Below are 19,613 nucleotides of genomic sequence, written 5' to 3' on the forward strand. Positions count from 1 at the left end.
GTTTGCGGTATTTCAGCTGTAGCCTGACAAGTGCCTTGTATGGTTTAGCAAGACCTTTAAACTTACATAACAACAGCAAATGAAATATAAATGTCCAGTCTTACCCTGATGCTACAGCAAAGTAATGGAGTTGCTGAGTGGATTCTGGAGTAGCCAGGCTGGAGACCCAGCTACAAATACCATGTGTTTGGAGAGGTGGGGTGGGGGGGTGGAGGGGGGTAAGGTACATGCAGAGTGGCAGTTGAATACTGATTTCTGCTTCATGGCAAAGCTGAACCATGAGGTTAAGGATGAAAGCTCACACATTATCAAGAACAGCCAAGCTAGGTTGGTGCAAGCAAGCACTGCTCAAAGGAAGGATCCTAATACACTCTATAAACCCATTTTATAAGTGACCGTTGCCAATCTAATTCACCCAGTGTACATGTCGATTAAAACCACCCAGAGAACCAGGGGCCACAGTCTCAGAATGAGGAGCAGGCCATTTAGGATCAGGATCAGATGAAGTTTCTCAATGCATCCTTCTGCTCCCACTGCTTTCAAGAATAACATAAGCTGGTAACTTTCACCATTCCTGATGCATCAGACATCTGATAGCTCAGCCTCCAGCTGGCAGATATGGAGACTACCCTCCTTAAGCTGGAACCCATTTACTGCAAAGATAATTGATAAGGTTCACACTGGCATCGATCAGCCAACAGAGGCAGCAGTCCCATTATATTGTTCCAACCCATAAATAACTCCACTGTACAAGAGGGTTACAAACCAAATAATCATAACAACAAAGGATGGGACTTACCAACCATTTGAGCTTCTTAATATCGAAGAAACCTCCAAGGTCCAGGAATTGGCGGATCAGTTCGAGTGGAGGCTGTGCTCCGTATTGTTCAATAGCTGGCATGTTCAGGTCATCCAGAAACACAATCACCTGTCAGACACAAACCAAACACTACAGGGTGGAAGGAACACATGGACTGGTAACACTGGGATATACACATGGACGGGGAACCCTGGGATATACACATGGACGGGGAACACTGGGATATTCACATGGACCGGGAACACTGGGATATACACATGGACCGGGAACACTGGGATATACACATGACTGGGAACACTGGGATATACACATGGACTGGGAACACTGGGATATACACATGGACAGGGAACACTGGGATATTCACATGGACTGGGAACACTGGGATATACACATGGACGGGGAACACTGGGATATACACATGGACTGGGAACACTGGGATATACACATGGACGGGGAACACTGGGATATTCACATGGACGGGGAACACTGGGATATACACATGACTGGGAACACTGGGATATACACATGGACTGGGAACACTGGGATATACACATTGACTGGGAGCACAGTGACATACACATTGACTGGGAACATTGTGATATATACATGGACTGGGAACACAGTGATATACACATGGACTGGGAACACAGTGATATACACATTGACTGGGAGCACAGTGACATACACATTGACTGGGAACATTGTGATATACACATTGACTGGGAATATTGTGATATACACATTGACTGGGAATATTGTGATATACACATTGACTGGGAACACAGTGACATACACATTGACTGGGAACACAGTGATATACACATTGACTGGGAACACTGTGATATACACATTGACTGGGAGCACTGTGACATACACATTGACTGGGAACATTGTGATATACACATTGACTGGGAACACAGTGACATACACATTGACTGGGAACATTGTGATATACACATTGACTGGGAGCACAGTGATATACACATTGACTGGGAACATTGTGATATACACATTGACTGGGAACATTGTGATATACACATTGACTGGGAGCACAGTGATATACACATTGACTGGGAACACAGTGACATACACATTGACTGGGAACACTGTGATATACACATTGACTGGGAACACTGTGATATACACATTGACTGGGAGCACAGTGACATACACATTGACTGGGAACATTGTGATATACACATTGACTGGGAACACAGTGATATACACATTGACTGGGAACATTGTGATATACACATTGACTGGGAACACAGTGACATACACATTGACTGGGAACATTGTGATATACACATTGACTGGGAACACAGTGTCATACACATTGACTGGGAACACAGTGTCATACACATTGACTGGGAACACAGTGATATACACATTGACTGGGAACACAGTGATATACACATTGACTGGGAACACAGTGACATACACATGGACTGGGAATACTGGGATATACACATTGACTGGGAACACTGTGATATACACATTGACTGGGAACACTGTGATATACACATTGATTGGGAACATTGTGATATACACATTGACTGGGAACACAGTGACATACACATGGACTGGGAATACTGGGATATACACATTGACTGGGACCACAGTGATATACACATGGACTGGGAGCACAGTGACATACACATTGACTGGGAACACAGTGATATACACATTGACTGGGAACACAGTGATATACACATTGACTGGGAACACAGTGACATACACATGGACTGGGAATACTGGGATATACACATTGACTGGGAACACTGTGATATACACATTGACTGGGAACACTGTGATATACACATTGACTGGGAACACTGTGATATACACATTGATTGGGAACATTGTGATATACACATTGACTGGGAACACAGTGACATACACATGGACTGGGAATACTGGGATATACACATTTACTGGGAACACAGTGATATACACATGGACTGGGAGCACAGTGACATACACATTGACTGGGAGCACAGTGGTTTACACATTGGCTGGGAACATTGTGATATACACATTGACTGGGAACATTGTGATATACACATTGACTGGGAACACAGTGACATACACATGGACTGGGAATACTGGGATATACACATTGACTGGGAACACAGTGATATACACATTGACTGGGAACACAGTGACATACACATTGACTGGGAACACAGTGATATACACATTGACTGGGAACACTGTGATATACACATTGACTGGGAACACTGTGATATACACATTGACTGGGAACACAGTGACATACACATGGACTGGGAATACTGGGATATACACATTTACTGGGAACACAGTGATATACACATGGACTGGGAGCACAGTGACATACACATTGACTGGGAGCACAGTGATATACACATTGATTGGGAACATTGTGATATACACATTGACTGGGAACACAGTGACATACACATGGACTGGGAATACTGGGATATACACATTTACTGGGAACACAGTGATATACACATGGACTGGGAGCACAGTGACATACACATTGACTGGGAGCACAGTGGTTTACACATTGGCTGGGAACATTGTGATATACACATTGACTGGGAACACAGTGATATACACATTGACTGGGAACACAGTGACATACACATTGACTGGGAACACAGTGACATACACATTGACTGGGAGCACTGTGATATACACATTGACTGGGAACACTGTGATATACACATTGACTGGGAACACAGTGATATACACATTGACTGGGAACATTGTGATATACACATTGGCTGGGAGCACTGTGATATACACATTGACTGGGAACACTGTGATATACACATTGATTGGGAACATTGTGATATACACATTGACTGGGAACACAGTGATATACACATTGGCTGGGAGCACAGTGATATACACATTGACTGGGAACACAGTGATATATACATGGACTGGGAACACAGTGACATACACATTGACTGGGAACACAGTGATATACACATTGACTGGGAGCACAGTGATATACACATTGACTGGGAGCACAGTGGTTTACACATTGGCTGGGAACATTGTGATATACACATTGACTGGGAACACTGTGATATACACATTGGCTGGGAACATTGTGATATACACATTGACTGGGAACACTGTGATATACACATTGACTGGGAACACAGTGATATACACATTGACTGGGAACACAGTGATATACACATTGATTGGGAACACAGTGATATACACATTGACTGGGAACACAGTGATATACACATTGATTGGGAACATTGTGATATACACATTGACTGGGAATATTGTGATATACACATTGACTGGGAACACAGTGATATACACATTGACTGGGAACACTGTGATATACACATTGACTGGGAACACAGTGATATACACATTGACTGGGAACACAGTGTCATACTCATTGACTGGGAACACAGTGACATACACATGGACTGGGAATACTGGGATATACACATTTACTGGGAACACAGTGATATACACATTGACTGGGAACACAGTGATATACACATTGACTGGGAGCACAGTGATATGCACATTGACTGGGAACATTGTGATATACACATTGACTGGGAACACAGTGATATACACATTGACTGGGAACATTGTGATATACACATTGACTGGGAACACTGTGATATACACATTGACTGGGAACATTGTGATATACACATTGACTGGGAACACTGTAATATACACATTGACTGGGAGCACAGTGATATACACATTGACTGGGAACACAGTGATATACACATTGACTGGGAACATTGTGATATACACATTGACTGGGAACACAGTGATATACACATTGACTGGGAACATTGTGATATACACATTGACTGGGAACACTGTGATATACACATTGACTGGGAACATTGTGATATACACATTGACTGGGAACACAGTGATATACACATTGACTGGGAGCACAGTGATATACACATTGACTGGGAACACAGTGATATACACATTGATTGGGAACACAGTGATATACACATTGACTGGGAGCACAGTGATATACACATTGACTGGGAACACAGTGATATACACATTGACTGGGAACACAGTGATATACACATTGACTGGGAGCACAGTGATATGCACATTGACTGGGAACATTGTGATATACACATTGACTGGGAACACAGTGATATACACATTGACTGGGAACACTGTGATATACACATTGACTGGGAGCACAGTGATATACACATTGACTGGGAACACAGTGATATACACATTGGCTGGGAGCACTGTGATATACACATTGACTGGGAACATTGTGATATACACATTGACTGGGAACACAGTGATATACACATTGGCTGGGAACACAGTGATATACACATGGACTGGGAACACAGTGATATATACATGGACTGGGAACACAGTGATATACACATTGACTGGGAACACAGTGATATACACATTGACTGGGAGCACAGTGACATACACATTGCCTGGAAACGCAGTAAATACATACAGATATTTGGATCATACTGGTCCACAGAAGTTTCTGCTTTTATTTTTCATTCCCAGAATCTGCAGTGTTTTGCTTTTATTCAATTAGTATGAATTCCTATCAGAGACGGTCAAGGCTGGACCAAGTGTGGGTGGTAACCAGAGGTGGTAGTGGGTGAGCATTCTGGAAAGACTGTTCACAGAGCAGGGTTTTGGATTAGTGGAAGGTGGGTGAACATTCTGGAAAGACTGTTCACAGGGCAGGGTTTTGGATTAGTGGAAGGTGGGTGAACATTCTGGAAAGACTGTTCACAGGGCAGGGTTTTGGATTAGTGGAAGGTGGGTGAACATTCTGGAAAGACTGTTCACAGGGCAGGGTTTTGGATTAGTGGAAGGTGGGTGAACATTCTGGAAAGACTGTTCACAGGGCAGGGTTTTGGATTAGTGGAAGGTGGGTGAACATTCTGGAAAGACTGTTCACAGGGCAGGGTTTTGGATTAGTGGAAGGTGGGTGAACATTCTGGAAAGACTGTTCACAGGGCAGGGTTTTGGATTAGTGGAAGGTGGGTGAACATTCTGGAAAGACTGTTCACAGGGCAGGGTTTTGGATTAGTGGAAGGTGGGTGAGCATTCTGGAAAGACTGTTCACAGGGCAGGGTTTTGGATTAGTGGAAGGTGGGTGAACATTCTGGAAAGACTGTTCACAGGGCAGGGTTTTGGATTAGTGGAAGGTGGGTGAACATTCTGGAAAGACTGTTCACAGGGCAGGGTTTTGGATTAGTGGAAGGTGGGTGAACATTCTGGAAAGACTGTTCACAGGGCAGGGTTTTGGATTAGTGGAAGGTGGGTGAACATTCTGGAAAGACTGTTCACAGGGCAGGGTTTTGGATTAGTGGAAGGTGGGTGAACATTCTGGAAAGACTGTTCACAGGGCAGGGTTTTGGATTAGTGGAAGGTGGGTGAACATTCTGGAAAGACTGTTCACAGGGCAGGGTTTTGGATTAGTGGAAGGTGGGTGAACATTCTGGAAAGACTGTTCACAGGGCAGGGTTTTGGATTAGTGGAAGGCAGATTTTGGAGGTAAAGGAAGATCGGGTCGTGATTGACGAATTGAGGATAATTCTACAGTAAAACAGTGGAGGTGGGGATTATTCAAAGTGGAACTGGGGAAAATAAGGGCTCAACTTGTTCCCTTTAGAGTGAAATGTAGGAACTACATTCCCAGAGAAGATGGATATCTTGGAGTATTCAGGACGGAAGAAAAATGCAAAGGGAGATATCTAACAGGCACATAGGGAGTAAATCAGCAGCGATGGTGTATAATGATCATGTCACTGAACACAGAGTATATGCTGGGATGGGGGATTTCAATGGGTTATCACCAACAGTGGTTTGCCAGTAGCACTCCTGATCAAGCTGGTCGGGTCCTAAAGGACATTACTGCTAGACTGGGCTTGTAGCAGATGAGGAGGAACCAAGTGAAGGGGAAAATTGACTTTACCTCATGTAATCTACCTCCAACAAACGTATCAATCCATGGAAGTCTAGGTAGGAATGGCCACACATAGTCCTTGTGATGGAGACAAAGTCCTGTCCTTACAATAAGAATACCCTCCATTTGATGGCACTAACACCACCCGGACAGAGATGGATTTTGAACAGATCTAGAAACCCAAAGCTGGGCATCCATGAGGCACTGTGGGCCACCAACAGCAGCAGAACTCTACTCCCAGCACAATCTGTAACCTCATGGCCCAGCCATGTGCCCCACTCAACCATTACCATCCAACCAGGGGATCAACCCCTGGGTCAATGGAGAGTGCAGGAGGGCATGCCAGGAGCAGCACCAGGCAGACCTGAAAATGTGGTGCCAACCTGGTGAGGCTACCAAACAGGATGACATGCATGTCAAACAGCATCAACAGCAAATGATTGACAGAGCTAAGGGATCCCAAAACCAACAGATCAGTCCTGCTGCATCCAGTTGGGAATGATGGTGGATAATTAAACAGCTCACTGAAGGAGGAAACTCCACAAATATCCCCATCCTCAATGCTGTCGGAAGTGTTCCTGAACACAATCCAGGAATTTTGCTGCCCCTTATATTCCCAGTATACAAGTTGCTATACAGGTAATTAAAATACTCTTTTCTAACCACGCTATGCTGTTTGCGCCTCTCTCGAATTTCCTTGTAGATTTGTTCTTCTAAATTCTTCACACAACGGGCTGGTCTATAGATGATACCAAGCAATATAACTGCACCCTTCTTACTGCTGACCTCTCGCCAAATCGATTCTGAAACATTCCTTTGCTTAACTAAAAACACCAGCCCTCCTGCTCTTTACCCTGTTGATCCTTTCTGAACACCTTGTACCCAGGAATATTTAACTCCCAGACCTCTCATTCCTTAAACCTGTTCTCTGTTATGGCCATGACATGATAATCCCACACAGAAGTAGGATGTGGAACTCCCCAGTCTCATTCAGGCAGAGTAACTCTGAATCAAACTTCCTGACCTTCCCTGTACTCCAACTCCACCTAATAACTTATTCCTTTTAGTTTAGTCCTGCCCACCTCACCCAGCATCTTGTCCACCCTGGTTTCACTTTCTGTCCTGTTTCCCACATGAGCTGAGGTAGTTCAGATTTTCCCATCAGATCACCCCTCCTGCGCCATCTTTCCAGTATTCATCTGCTTGTGGGATCCTGAATAATCTGGAGATTACTATTTTATACATCCTGCTGGTTATTTTTCCACCTTGGTCCCGAATTCTGATTGCAGGACCACATCCCTGTTCCTATCTATGTTGTTAGTGCCAATGTGGACCACAGCCTTTGAATTCCTGTCTGCTTGGTAGGATGTGGTGATTGGAGACCTGCCATGTTCTCTGCTGGGATCTCAACTTCTTATACTTCACATCAATGACTTCGTTGAGCTAAGATATGGTGTCTACATTCTCAGAAAACACCAAAATAATTTCTTTCTCTCTTTCTCTGCACAGATGCTGCCAGACTTGCTGAGTTTCTCTAGCAATTTCTGTTTTTGTTTCAGATTTTCAACATCCATCCCGTTTTACTTTAGGTCAGAAAGTATGTGGTGACAAAGACGCCGGAAGAGATGGATATGTCGACTGAGTGGGACAGATGGAATAAAATGTGGGAAATTGTGACTATGGAAATGAAAAATGAAAAAAAAAAGAGTATGACTTAAATGGAGAATGGCTGCAGAATTCTATTATGCTTTTCACATCTACATAAATGTACATGTTTTATTGTCTCATACAAGGGTTTTAAGTGTTCTGATGCCACAAAAGGTTAGTTTGCAGGTGTAGCATGTAGTCTAGATTAGAGTGGTGCTGGAAAAGCACAGCAGGTCAGGCAGCATCCGAGGAGCAGGAAAATTGACATTTCGGGCAAAAGCCCCTCATCAGGAATAGAGGCAGAGAGCCTGAAGGGTGGAGAGAGGTATAGCATGTACTCAGGAAGTGAAGGGGCTCTTCTCCTCAATGATGTGAGCATCTGTGAAGAAATATCACTGACCTTCTTGTTCTTTGGTGGAATCCGGCGATTTCTGCTTTTCTTCACCAGTTGTTTGAGGATCTGTGCCTGGGTTTGGGCTGATGTAGTCTGAGTGCTGAACAACATGGTTGTTACCAGCACCTCCTTGGTGTTTCTGCCGGCCTTGCTGTCAGCAGGAGCACTGTATCTCCTCAAGAACTCCACTCGCTGGCCACTGCAAACTGCACCAGGCAAAGCAAAAAAAGGCAATCCTGATTAATTCCCTGTGGCTGACATCAAAGCAGTCACTAGTAGAATTTCTTCCCAGCAGTTCAGATCAAACTCAAGAGAGATTTGAGTTACCCACTCATGCTTGCATTCTAAAGCAGTATTCTGGCAGGATGTGCCAAGGCCACACTTGGAATATTGTGTTCAGTTTTGGTCACCTCATTATAGGAAGGATGTGAAAGCTTTAGAGAGGGTGCAGAGGAGATTTACCAGGATGCTGCCTGGACTGGAAGGCATGTCTTATGAAGAAAGGTTGAGCTAGGGCTTTTCTCATTGGAGTGAAGAAGGATGAGAGGTGACTTGATAGAGGTGTACAAGATGATGAGAGACATAGATAGAGTGGAGGAGAGAGAGAGCCTGGATGGGTCTGTGGAGGGGAAGAGGCAGAGGGCCTGGAGGCCATCCTTTTGGGGTATGGACGTGTATAAGCACTGCACGTCAATAGGGAAGAGAAAGCGCTGGGGGTTGGGGAACTGGATGTTGCTGAAGAGATGGAGAGAGTGGTTGGTGGTAAAGGTGGAAAGTACCTGAACCAAGGGGGACAAGATGGAGTTGAGGTAGGATGAGATGAGTTGGCGGGGCAGGAACATGCCAAGATGATGGGTTGGCCGGGGTAGTTGGGCTTGTTGATCTTGGGAAGCAGGTAGAACCGGGCAGTGCAGGGCTGGGGGACTATGAGTTTAGAGGCAGTAGAGGGGAGATCACTGGAGGCAATGAGAGCAAGGACAGTGTGGTTGATTGTGCCCTGATGGGTCGTGGTGGGGTTGTGGGCAAGGGGGAGGTAGGATGCGATGCTGAACTACTCCTCACCCTCAACAACTCTTCCTTTAATTACTCCCATTTCCTCCAAATCAAGAGGATGGTCATGGGCCCCAGCTACACCTGCCTCTTTGTTGACTATGTCGAACAGTCCTTCTTTAGTCCCTATACAGGCACTGTGCCCCAACTGTCCCACCATTACACTGATGACTGCATTGTTCCAGTGTCCTGCACCCAGGCTGAACTGGAGCAGTTCATTCACTGCGTCCACAACTTCCACCCCAACCTTATATTCACTTGGTCCATCTCCCTCCCTCACCCTTCTTGACATCTCCATTTTCATCCCCAATGACAGTCTCCAGATGGATGTTTACTATAAACCCACAGACTTCCATAACCACCTGGACTACACCTCCTCCTACCCAGTATCCTGTAAGACCTCCATCCCATTCTCCCAATTCCTCTGCCTCCGCTGCATTTGCTCTGAGGAGACCTTCCCCTCGCGAGCATCCCAGATAGCCACCTACTTTGAACAATGTGTTTTTCCTCCCTATGTCATTCAGACAGCCCTCCACCGCACCGCCTCCATTTCCCATTCCACTGCTCTAAACCCCTCCCCCTCCCAAAGCAATAAAGACAGAGTCCCTCCTGTCCTCACCTACTACCCCACTAGTTTCCACATCCAATACATCATCATCCTTAAACACTTCCGCCAACTCAAACTAGACTCCACCACCAAGAACATCTTCCCCTCCCCACTCCCTGCAAGGACCATTCCCTTCGACAGTCCTTGGTTTGCACCACTCTCCCCACCAACACCCCTGAACCCTCAGGTACCTTCCCCTGCAACTGGAAAAGATGCAAAGTCTGCCGGTTCACCAACCCCCTCACCTCCATCCCGGGCTCCAAACAGTCCATCCAGGTGAGACAGAGGTTCATCTGCCTCTCCTCCAACCTAGTTTACTGTATCAAGTGCTCCCAGTGTGGTCTTCTCTACATCGGGGAGACTGAACGTAAACGTAGGGAATGGTTTACCCGAGCATCTCAGCTGGGCCTGCAGGGGCCAACTGGACCTCTCAATCACCACCCATTTTAATTCCCCTTCCCACTCCCTTTCCGACATGACAATCCTTGGCCTCCTCCATTGCCAAAACGAACCAAACCACAAATTGGAGGAACAACATCTCAGCTTCTTCCTGAGCAGCCTCCAACACGGAGAACTCCACATTGAGTTCTCCAATTTCAAATACCCTTCCTTTCCCATCCCCCAACTCCCTTCCCAGTCTCTCCCCTTCCATTCCACTCCTCCCAGGCTCCTAACAGATTCATTCTTCCCACTGACCAATCAGGTTATACCCTCTGCCTGTCTTCACCTATCCCCACCTCACCGCCCTACCCCCCCACCCCCTTTATCTGCAGATCCCCTCACACCCACCCCCAGTCCTGAAGAAGGGTTACATCCGAAAACACCAACTTCTCCACTTCCTGATGCTGCCTGGTTCACCGTGTTCTTCCAGCCTCCTGTCTGTTTATTATGGATAGAGTGGATAGCTAGAGACATATTCCCAGGGTGGAATTGTCTATCACGAGGGGGCACAATTTTCAGGCGATTGGAGGAAGGTTCTTTACCCGTGTGTGGAACCCACTGCCAGCAGTGGGAGTAGAGTCAGAGACATTAGGGACATTGAAGGGACTCTAGGATAGGCACATGGAAGATAGTACAATGAAGGGGATGTAGATTAGTCTGATCTTAGAGTAGAATAAAAGGTCGACACAATATCCAAGAGCCAAAGGGCCTGTACTGTGCTGCACTGTTCTATGATCTATCATAGAGATGTTAAACCAAGACCCAGTCTGCCCTCTCATATGGACATGTATCCCATGGCACCATTCAAAGAAAGGCTGGGGATTTTTACCTTGCATTGATGCTACAAACAACATTACCAAAACCAATTCTCTGGTCATTGTTTCTCAGTGTGGAAATTGGCTGATGGGATGGTCACATTACAACAGTGGCTACATTCCATTACGTAAAGCTTTGGGATGACCCGAGGGGGTAACAAACGCAAAGAGAAAAACAACTTGCTTTCTGAAGCACCTATATAAATGTACATGTTTTGTTCTTTCTTAATGGCCCTGATTCAGTGGGGTGCCAGAGGTCGACAGCTCACAACTCAGCAAGGGCCCGTTCCTGCATAAAGCTACAAGTGTGAATGATGTAAACCCATCAGCTGGAACAGGAGAGGTGACGGGGAGGGGCAGAATCAAATCAACTGGTCATGAAGAACGAGCTTCCAATACAGCAGCTCGCTTACACAAACCTGAAGGAATGCACGAGGGGCAGGAGTTCAAATCCTACTGCTGTCACTGGAGAAATTAATTCCAGTTAATTAAATAAATTAGAATAGAAAATGTCAGTAATGATGTAGGATTGTTAGAAAAGCCCATCCGGTTCACTGATGTTCTTTAGAGAAGGAAATCTGTACGCTTTACAAAAATATTTTGACTCTGCTCTCCTCTGAAATGTTGTGGTATCAGTTACTACCAATAAAATTACTCAAAGCCATCTCCTCAGGAGAGATTAGGGATGGCAATAAATGCTGGCCTTGCTGAGATCCACATTCCCCTGAATGAACAATGCTAATTGATCAGTGAGGTAGGTAGTGTCATGGCTGATGGCGGATTCCAGTTACTGTGAGGCCTACTAATGGTGACTGCTTGGACACAAGTAGAAGTCATGAATTCTTTGTGCCTGGCGAAAACCTGCTTTGAGGACTATTGGGTTATACCTGAGTTTGTTTGACACAAAGACGCAGCCTCAAACAGTACAGAAAAGCCCCTACTGATAAAAATGGACCAACTTTGTTAACAGCAGTGCTGTCTTCACACCCAATTCTCATCATATTTTGCAGTGATAGTTCTCAACAAAATCATCTTGCGTTTATATGGCATCTCACTGGAGCATTAAAATTATGAAATTGAATAATGCAGAAGGTGGGGCCCTGTCCAGGACTCTGACCAACCCTCCTGCTCCTTCATCCAACCACCTCTTTCCCCTTTGAAGCATTGATCCAATTCTTGTTTTTCTCCTTCTGTTTCCTATGATGAGGTGTGGGCATCATTGGCAAAGTCAGCATTTGTTGTCTGTAGCTAATTGCCTGTGACGTGAGTGGCAAATCACCAGAGCAAACTTGACACTGACCCATTTAAATCACACAACACCAGGTTATAGTCCAACAGGTTTATTTGGAATCACTCGAGGTAATTCCAGGTAAGGTAAGGGACTAAAAGTTTAGTCGGAGGTGGAATTCAATTAAGGTCTTAAAAGAGGTGTATGACAAAGAGAGGTGGAGAGGTCTATAGAATTTCAGAACTGAATAGTATGCTCTCACCAATGATGGGCTAGAAAACTGGGGCTTGAATGAAAGGCCACAACAGGTGGAGAGCAGAGCTCTTGAAGGTCACTCACAAAGCTGGCTCGCTCTCTTTGAGCTGGCGAGGGTACCATGAGAATTTAGTTTATTAGTTCATGGGATGTTGGCATCACTGGCTGAGTCCAGCATTTATTACCCGTCCCTAGTTGCCCCCTGAGAAGGTGCTTATTTATTGCCCATCCCCAATTGCCCAGAGGGCAGTTCAGAGTCAGAGTTAATCACACTGCTGTGGGACTGAAGTCACTCAGTAAGGATAGCAGAGTTAATTCTCTAAACCACGCTAGTGAATTAGATATCATCCTTCGACTATAATTTTATTCCAGTCTTTTTTATTATTGAGTCCAAATTTCATTATTAGCTTTGGTGGGATTTGAACCCATATCTCTGAGCATCAGTCAGAGAGTCACACAGGATGGAAAAAGACCCTGCAATCCAATTCGTCCATGCTAACCAAGTTTCCCAACCTAAACTACTCCCATTTACCTGCACATGGCCTGTGTCTCTCGAAACGGTTCCTGTTCATCTACCTACCCAAATGCCTTTTAGATGTAGTAACTGTAGCTGCATCTAATCTGGAGTTTACTCCACACACCAACCACTCTCTATGTGAAAAGGTTGCCCCCCAGGTCCCTTTTAACACTTTTCCTTCCCACCTTAAAATATGCCCTCAAGTTTCGAACTCCCTTACCCTGAGAAAAAGACTTGGCCTATTTACCCTACCTTTGCCCCCCAGGATTTTATAAACCTCTAGGAGGACACCCCTCAGCCTCCTAACACTCCGGTGAAAACAGTCCAAGCCGATCCAGCGTCTCCTTATAACTCAAACCTCCAGTCCCAGTAAATCTTTTCCGAACCATTTTTTAATTGTCCATGGGATGTGGGTGTCACTGGCTAAGTTCAGCATTTATTACCCGTCCCTATTTGCCCCTGGTGAAGGTGGGGATGAGCTGCCTACTTTACTCACTGCAGTCTGTGGGCTGTGGGTAGACCCAATAATGACTTAGGGAGGGAATTTCAGGATTTTAACCCAATGACACTGAAGGAACAGGGATATATTTCCAAGTCAGGATGGGGAGTTGCTTGGAGGAGAACTTGCAGAGGGTGGTGTTCCCTGTAACTGCTGCCCTCGTATTGTGTTTGCAAGGTGTTGTTTAAGGATCTTTGGTGAATTTCTGCAGTGTGTCTGTATTACTATAACATTGCTATGAAACCCTTATCTCTCCACATTGCCCATCCTTAGTTGCCCCTTTGAGCAGATGGTGGTGAGCTGCTATCTTGAACTGCTGCATGTGGTTAAACCCACAGTACCGTTAGGGAGGAAATTCCAGTCATACAGTACCCAGCAGTGTTGACCCAGCCACAATAAAGGCTGGTGATGCATTTACAAATCAGAGCAGCAACTTCTGAGACCCAGAGTCACGCTGGACAATCCCCGAGACCCAGAGTCACACTGGACAATCCCCGAGACCCAGAGTCACACTGGACAATCCCCGAGACCCAGAGTCACACTGGACAATCCCTGAGATCCAGAGCAGCACTAGACAATCCTCGAGATCCAGAGTCACACTGGACAATCCCCGAGACCCAGAGTCACACTGGACAATCCACGAGACCCAGAGTCACACTGGACAATCCACGAGACCCAGAGTCACACTGGACAATCCACGAGACCCAGAGTCACACTGGACAATCCACGAGATCCAGAGTCACACTGGACAATCCCCGAGACCCAGAGTCACACTGGACAATCCACGAGACCCAGAGTCACACTGGACAATCCACGAGACCCAGAGTCACACTGGACAATCCACGAGACCCAGAGTCATACTGGACAATCCCCGAGACCCAGAGTCACACTGGACAATCCCTGAGATCCAGAGCTGCACTGGACCATCAAAGCTCTGCACAGGCTCTTCCATTCCCCATCAGAGGTAAATTCCCTTTCACATTCGATGCTGATACACTGACCAGAAGAGCTATTGGTTATGGTTTCGAGCTGATCCTCTGGTTCTGTCTCTCTTACACATACGGATGACCTTGCTCTGACTGGTTGTTTCTGAGGGGCATTGCTGCCCAATGTTGGACTCACTGGAAGATCCAAACTCAGAGATTAACCCCATGTCCCAATTTCCCAAGCCCCTTTGAGGCTGTACCTGTATTGGGTTAACACAACCAAACCTTGTTTGTGGTGCCAATAAACCAATAAGATTTACTTCATATAAAGCAGTGATTGAATCAGACATCACTTTCATGGATGTTAGTGACAATTTCACAGCTGAGGGAAGTGCTAATTAATTGAAGTGAAAATGGAGAGTAAAAGGAAATGGTTAATTGTCACTTAATAGCAAGAGAAATCTTGTGTTGGTTTCAACACCAAGTAATATTACTGGAGAGATTTTACTTTGCATGTACACAGAGATGTACAATCTCAGGGCATCACAACAAACTTGATAATCAAAGAAGTCATTCTGTTAAACTATCGAGAGAAGCAGCTACAAAACGAGGTACAGCAATCTCCCACAGTCATCTGCGAGATAACAAACTGAAAATCCAAGTTAACGACAATGGGCTGGAAAAAAACCGCCTTGAAGTAGTTTGTTACCACTTGGGAGGAACCAAGATCTAGCACCAAAATATCACGCTGACCTCCGACAATGCGGCACACCCTCAGCACTGACCCTGCGACTGTGCAGCACTCCATCGGTACAGAGCCTCTGACAGTGCGGCACACACACAGGACTGACCATCCCTCTAAAGAGCATCCCGTTACTGCGATTAATGAGGGAAAAGAAAGGTAAGTCCCCTGGCATTAATGGCTTGTAGCATAACCACTCACCTACGCTATCCCTGAATCCCTCCATTTCCCCTATCTAACCCACCCACCTCCCCCATCCCTGTAAGCCTCCCTAACCCCTATCTAACCCACCCACCTCCCCTATCCCTGTGACCCTCCCTATCCCCTATCTAACCCACCCACCTCCCCTATCCCTGTAAGCCTCCCTAACCCCTATCTAACCCACCCACCTCCCCTTATCCCTGTAACCCTCCATTTCCCCTGTCTAACCCACCCACCTACCCTATTCCTGTAATCCTCCATTTCCCCTGTCTAACCCACCCACCTACCCTATTCCTGTAATCCTCCATTTCCCCTGTCTAACCCACCCACCTACCCTATTCCTGTAATCCTCCATTTCCCCTGGCTGACCCACCCACCTACCCTATCCCTGTAACCCTCCATTTCCCCTGGCTGACCCACCCACCTACCCTATCCCTGTAACCCTCCATTTCCACTGGCTAACCCACCCACCTACCCTATCCCTGTAACCCTTCATTTCCACTGGCTAACCCACCCACCTACCCTATCCCTGTAACCCACCCACCTCCCCTATCCCTGTAACCCGCCATTTCCCTCGGCTAACCCACCCACCTACCCTATCCCTGTAACCCTCCATTTCCCTCGGCTAACCCACCCACCTACCCTATCCCTGTAACCCACCCACCTCCCCTATCCCTGTAACCCGCCATTTCCCTCGGCTAACCCACCCACCTCCCCTATCCCTGTAACCCACCCACCTACCCTATCCCTGTAACCCTCCATTTCCCTCGGCTAACCCACCCACCTACCCTATCCCTGTAACCCACCCACCTCCCCTATCCCTGTAACCCTCCATTTCCCCTGTCTAACCCACCCACCTATCCTATCCCTGTAACCCTCCCTATCCCCTGTCTAACCCACCCACCTACCCTATCCCTGTAACCCTCCCTATCCCCTGTCTAACCCACCCACCTACCCTATCCCTGTAACCCTCCATTTCCCTCGGCTAACCCACCCACCTACCCTATCCCTGTAACCCTCCCTATCCCCTGTCTAACCCACCCACCTCCCCTATCCCTGTAACCCTCCATTTCCCCTGGCTGACCCACCCACCTATCCTATCCCTGTTACGTTCCCTATTCCCTGTCTAACCCACCCACCTACCCTATCCCTGTAACCCTCCCTATCCCCTGTCTAACCCACCCACCTACCCTATCCCTGTAACCCTCCATTTCCCCTGTCTGACCCACCCACCTACCCTATCCCTGTAACCCTCCATTCCCCCTGTCTAACTCACCCACCTCCCCTATCCCTGTAACCCTCCATTTCCCCTGTCTGACCCACCCACCTCCCCTATCCCTGTAACCCTCCATTTCCCCTGTCTGACCCACCCACCTATCCTATCCCTGTTACGTTCCCTATTCCCTGTCTAACCCACCCACCTACCCTATCCCTGTAACCCTCCCTATCCCCTGTCTAACCCACCCACCTACCCTATCCCTGTAACCCTCCATTCCCCCTGGCTGACCCACTCACCTACCCTATCCCTGTAACCCTCCATTCCCCCTGTCTAACTCACCCACCTACCTTATCCTGTAAGCCTGCATTACCCATGGATCTTAAAGAAGGGACCTACAGATATAATGAGTACATTGGTTGTAATTATGCAAATATATGTGGATTTTGGAGAAGTAATGAAGGATTTGAAAATGTGACAGGCTATTCAGAAAAGCAGGAAGGCTAAAAGTGGAAAAGTATTGGCCAATTAGCCTGACATCTATTGTTGGAAAGATATTGGAATCAATTATTAAGGAAGTAACAGCAGAACGTTTGGAAATTCACAATCGAATCAAGCAGTGTCAGCGTGGCCTCCTGAAAGGGAAATTACGTCTGACCCATTTATTAAGAGTTTCTCAAGGAAGTCTCAAGCACAGTGGATACAGGGAGCCAGCGTATGTGTTAGAATAGGGATTCCAGTAGGTGTTAAACTAGACAGCTCAGAGAAAAATTAAGTTGTAAGATGATGTTGGAGGTAGTGTATTGGTGTGGATGGAGAGCTGGCTCATGGGCAGGAAACAGTGAGTGGGGATAAGAGGATCTTTTTCGGGTTGGTGACCTGTAACCAGTGGGTTCCACAGGGATCAGTGCTGGGACCACAACTGTTCACAATCGATATTAATGACTGGGAGGAAGAGAGAGAATGGAATATAGCCAGATGTACACACAGCAGATGAATGGCAGGTAAGACATGTTGTGAGAGGGCTACACACGGTATGCAGAGAGATATTAACAGGTTAAATAAGCGGGAAAAAGTTGGCAGCTGGTGCATAATGTAAATGTGTGAAGTGGGAAAGTGGGAAGGTGATAATTTTGGAAAGGAGAACAAAAGAACACAGAATTGTTAAATGCAGAGAAACTGCAGAAAGCTACAACAAAAAGGGACTTGGGGGGACTTGTGCACGAAATACAGAAAGCTAGCACTCAGGTACAGCAGGTAATCAGGAAGGGCTAATGGAATGTTGGCCCTTATTATAAGGGGGGGTTGGCGTATGAGAGTAGGGGAGTCTTACTGCAACTGTACAGGGCGCTGGGGAGACCACATCTGGAGCACTTTGGTCCCTTATTTAAGAAAATATACAGAACATAAAACATAGAACATTACAGCATAGCACAGGCCCTTCAGCCCTCGATGTTGCGCCGACCTGTGGAACCAATCTGAAGCCCATCTATCCTAATCTATTCCATTTTTATTCATACACTTATCCAATGACCATTTAAGTGTCCTTAAAGTTGGCGAGTCCAGTACTGTTGCAGGCAATGCGTTCCACAGCTTTACTACTCTCTGAGTACCTCTGACATCTGTCCTATATCTATCACCCCTCAATGTAAAGCTATGTCCCCCCATGCTAGCCATCACCATCCGAGGGAAAAGGCTCTCCCTGTCCACCCTATCTAACCCTCTGATTATCTTATTTATCTCAATTGAGTCACCACTCAACCTTCTCTTCTCTAATGAAAACAGCCTCAAGTCCCTCAGCCTTTCCTCATAAGACCTTCCCTCCATACCAGACAACATCCTAGTAAATCTCCTCTGAACCCTCAATGTTTCCACATCCTTCCTATAATGTGGTGACCAGAATTGTACGCGATAATCAAAGTGCAGCCGCACGAGAGTTTTGTACAGCTGCAGTATGACCTCGTGTCTTCAAAACTCAGTCATAGAGTCATAGAGATGTACAGCATGGAAACAGACTCTTCAGTCCAACCCGTCCATGCCAACCAGATATCCCATCCCAATCTAGTCCCACCTGCCAGCACCTGGCCCATATCCCTCCAAATCCTTCCTATTCATATACCCATCCAAATGCCTCTTAAATGTTGCAATTGTACCAGCCTCCTCCACATCCTCTGGCAGCTCATTCCATACACGTATCACCCTCTGAGTGAAAAAGTTGCCCCTTAGGTCTCTTTTATATCTTTCCCCTCTCACCCTAAACTTTTGCCCTCTTGTTCTGGACTCCTCCATC

At 46.3% G+C, this 19,613-nt stretch overlaps 1 protein-coding gene across 1 annotated transcript in view; it reads right to left on the reverse strand.

Annotated features, from left to right (window-relative positions):
• The window catches only part of LOC140453925 (dynein axonemal heavy chain 6-like), a 754,975-nt gene that overhangs the window by 566,630 nt on the left and 168,732 nt on the right, over positions 1-19,613 (reverse strand). The window contains exons 18-19 of the mRNA XM_072548780.1: positions 8,833-9,032; positions 800-928 (exon numbers count right to left, since the gene is read on the reverse strand). Coding sequence (XP_072404881.1) covers positions 800-928; positions 8,833-9,032 — 329 coding nt within the window. The remainder of the gene's footprint in view (positions 1-799; positions 929-8,832; positions 9,033-19,613) is intronic.

This window comes from Chiloscyllium punctatum, chromosome 3, assembly GCF_047496795.1.
Source record: "Chiloscyllium punctatum isolate Juve2018m chromosome 3, sChiPun1.3, whole genome shotgun sequence".
Taxonomy (NCBI): Eukaryota; Metazoa; Chordata; class Chondrichthyes; order Orectolobiformes; family Hemiscylliidae; genus Chiloscyllium; species Chiloscyllium punctatum.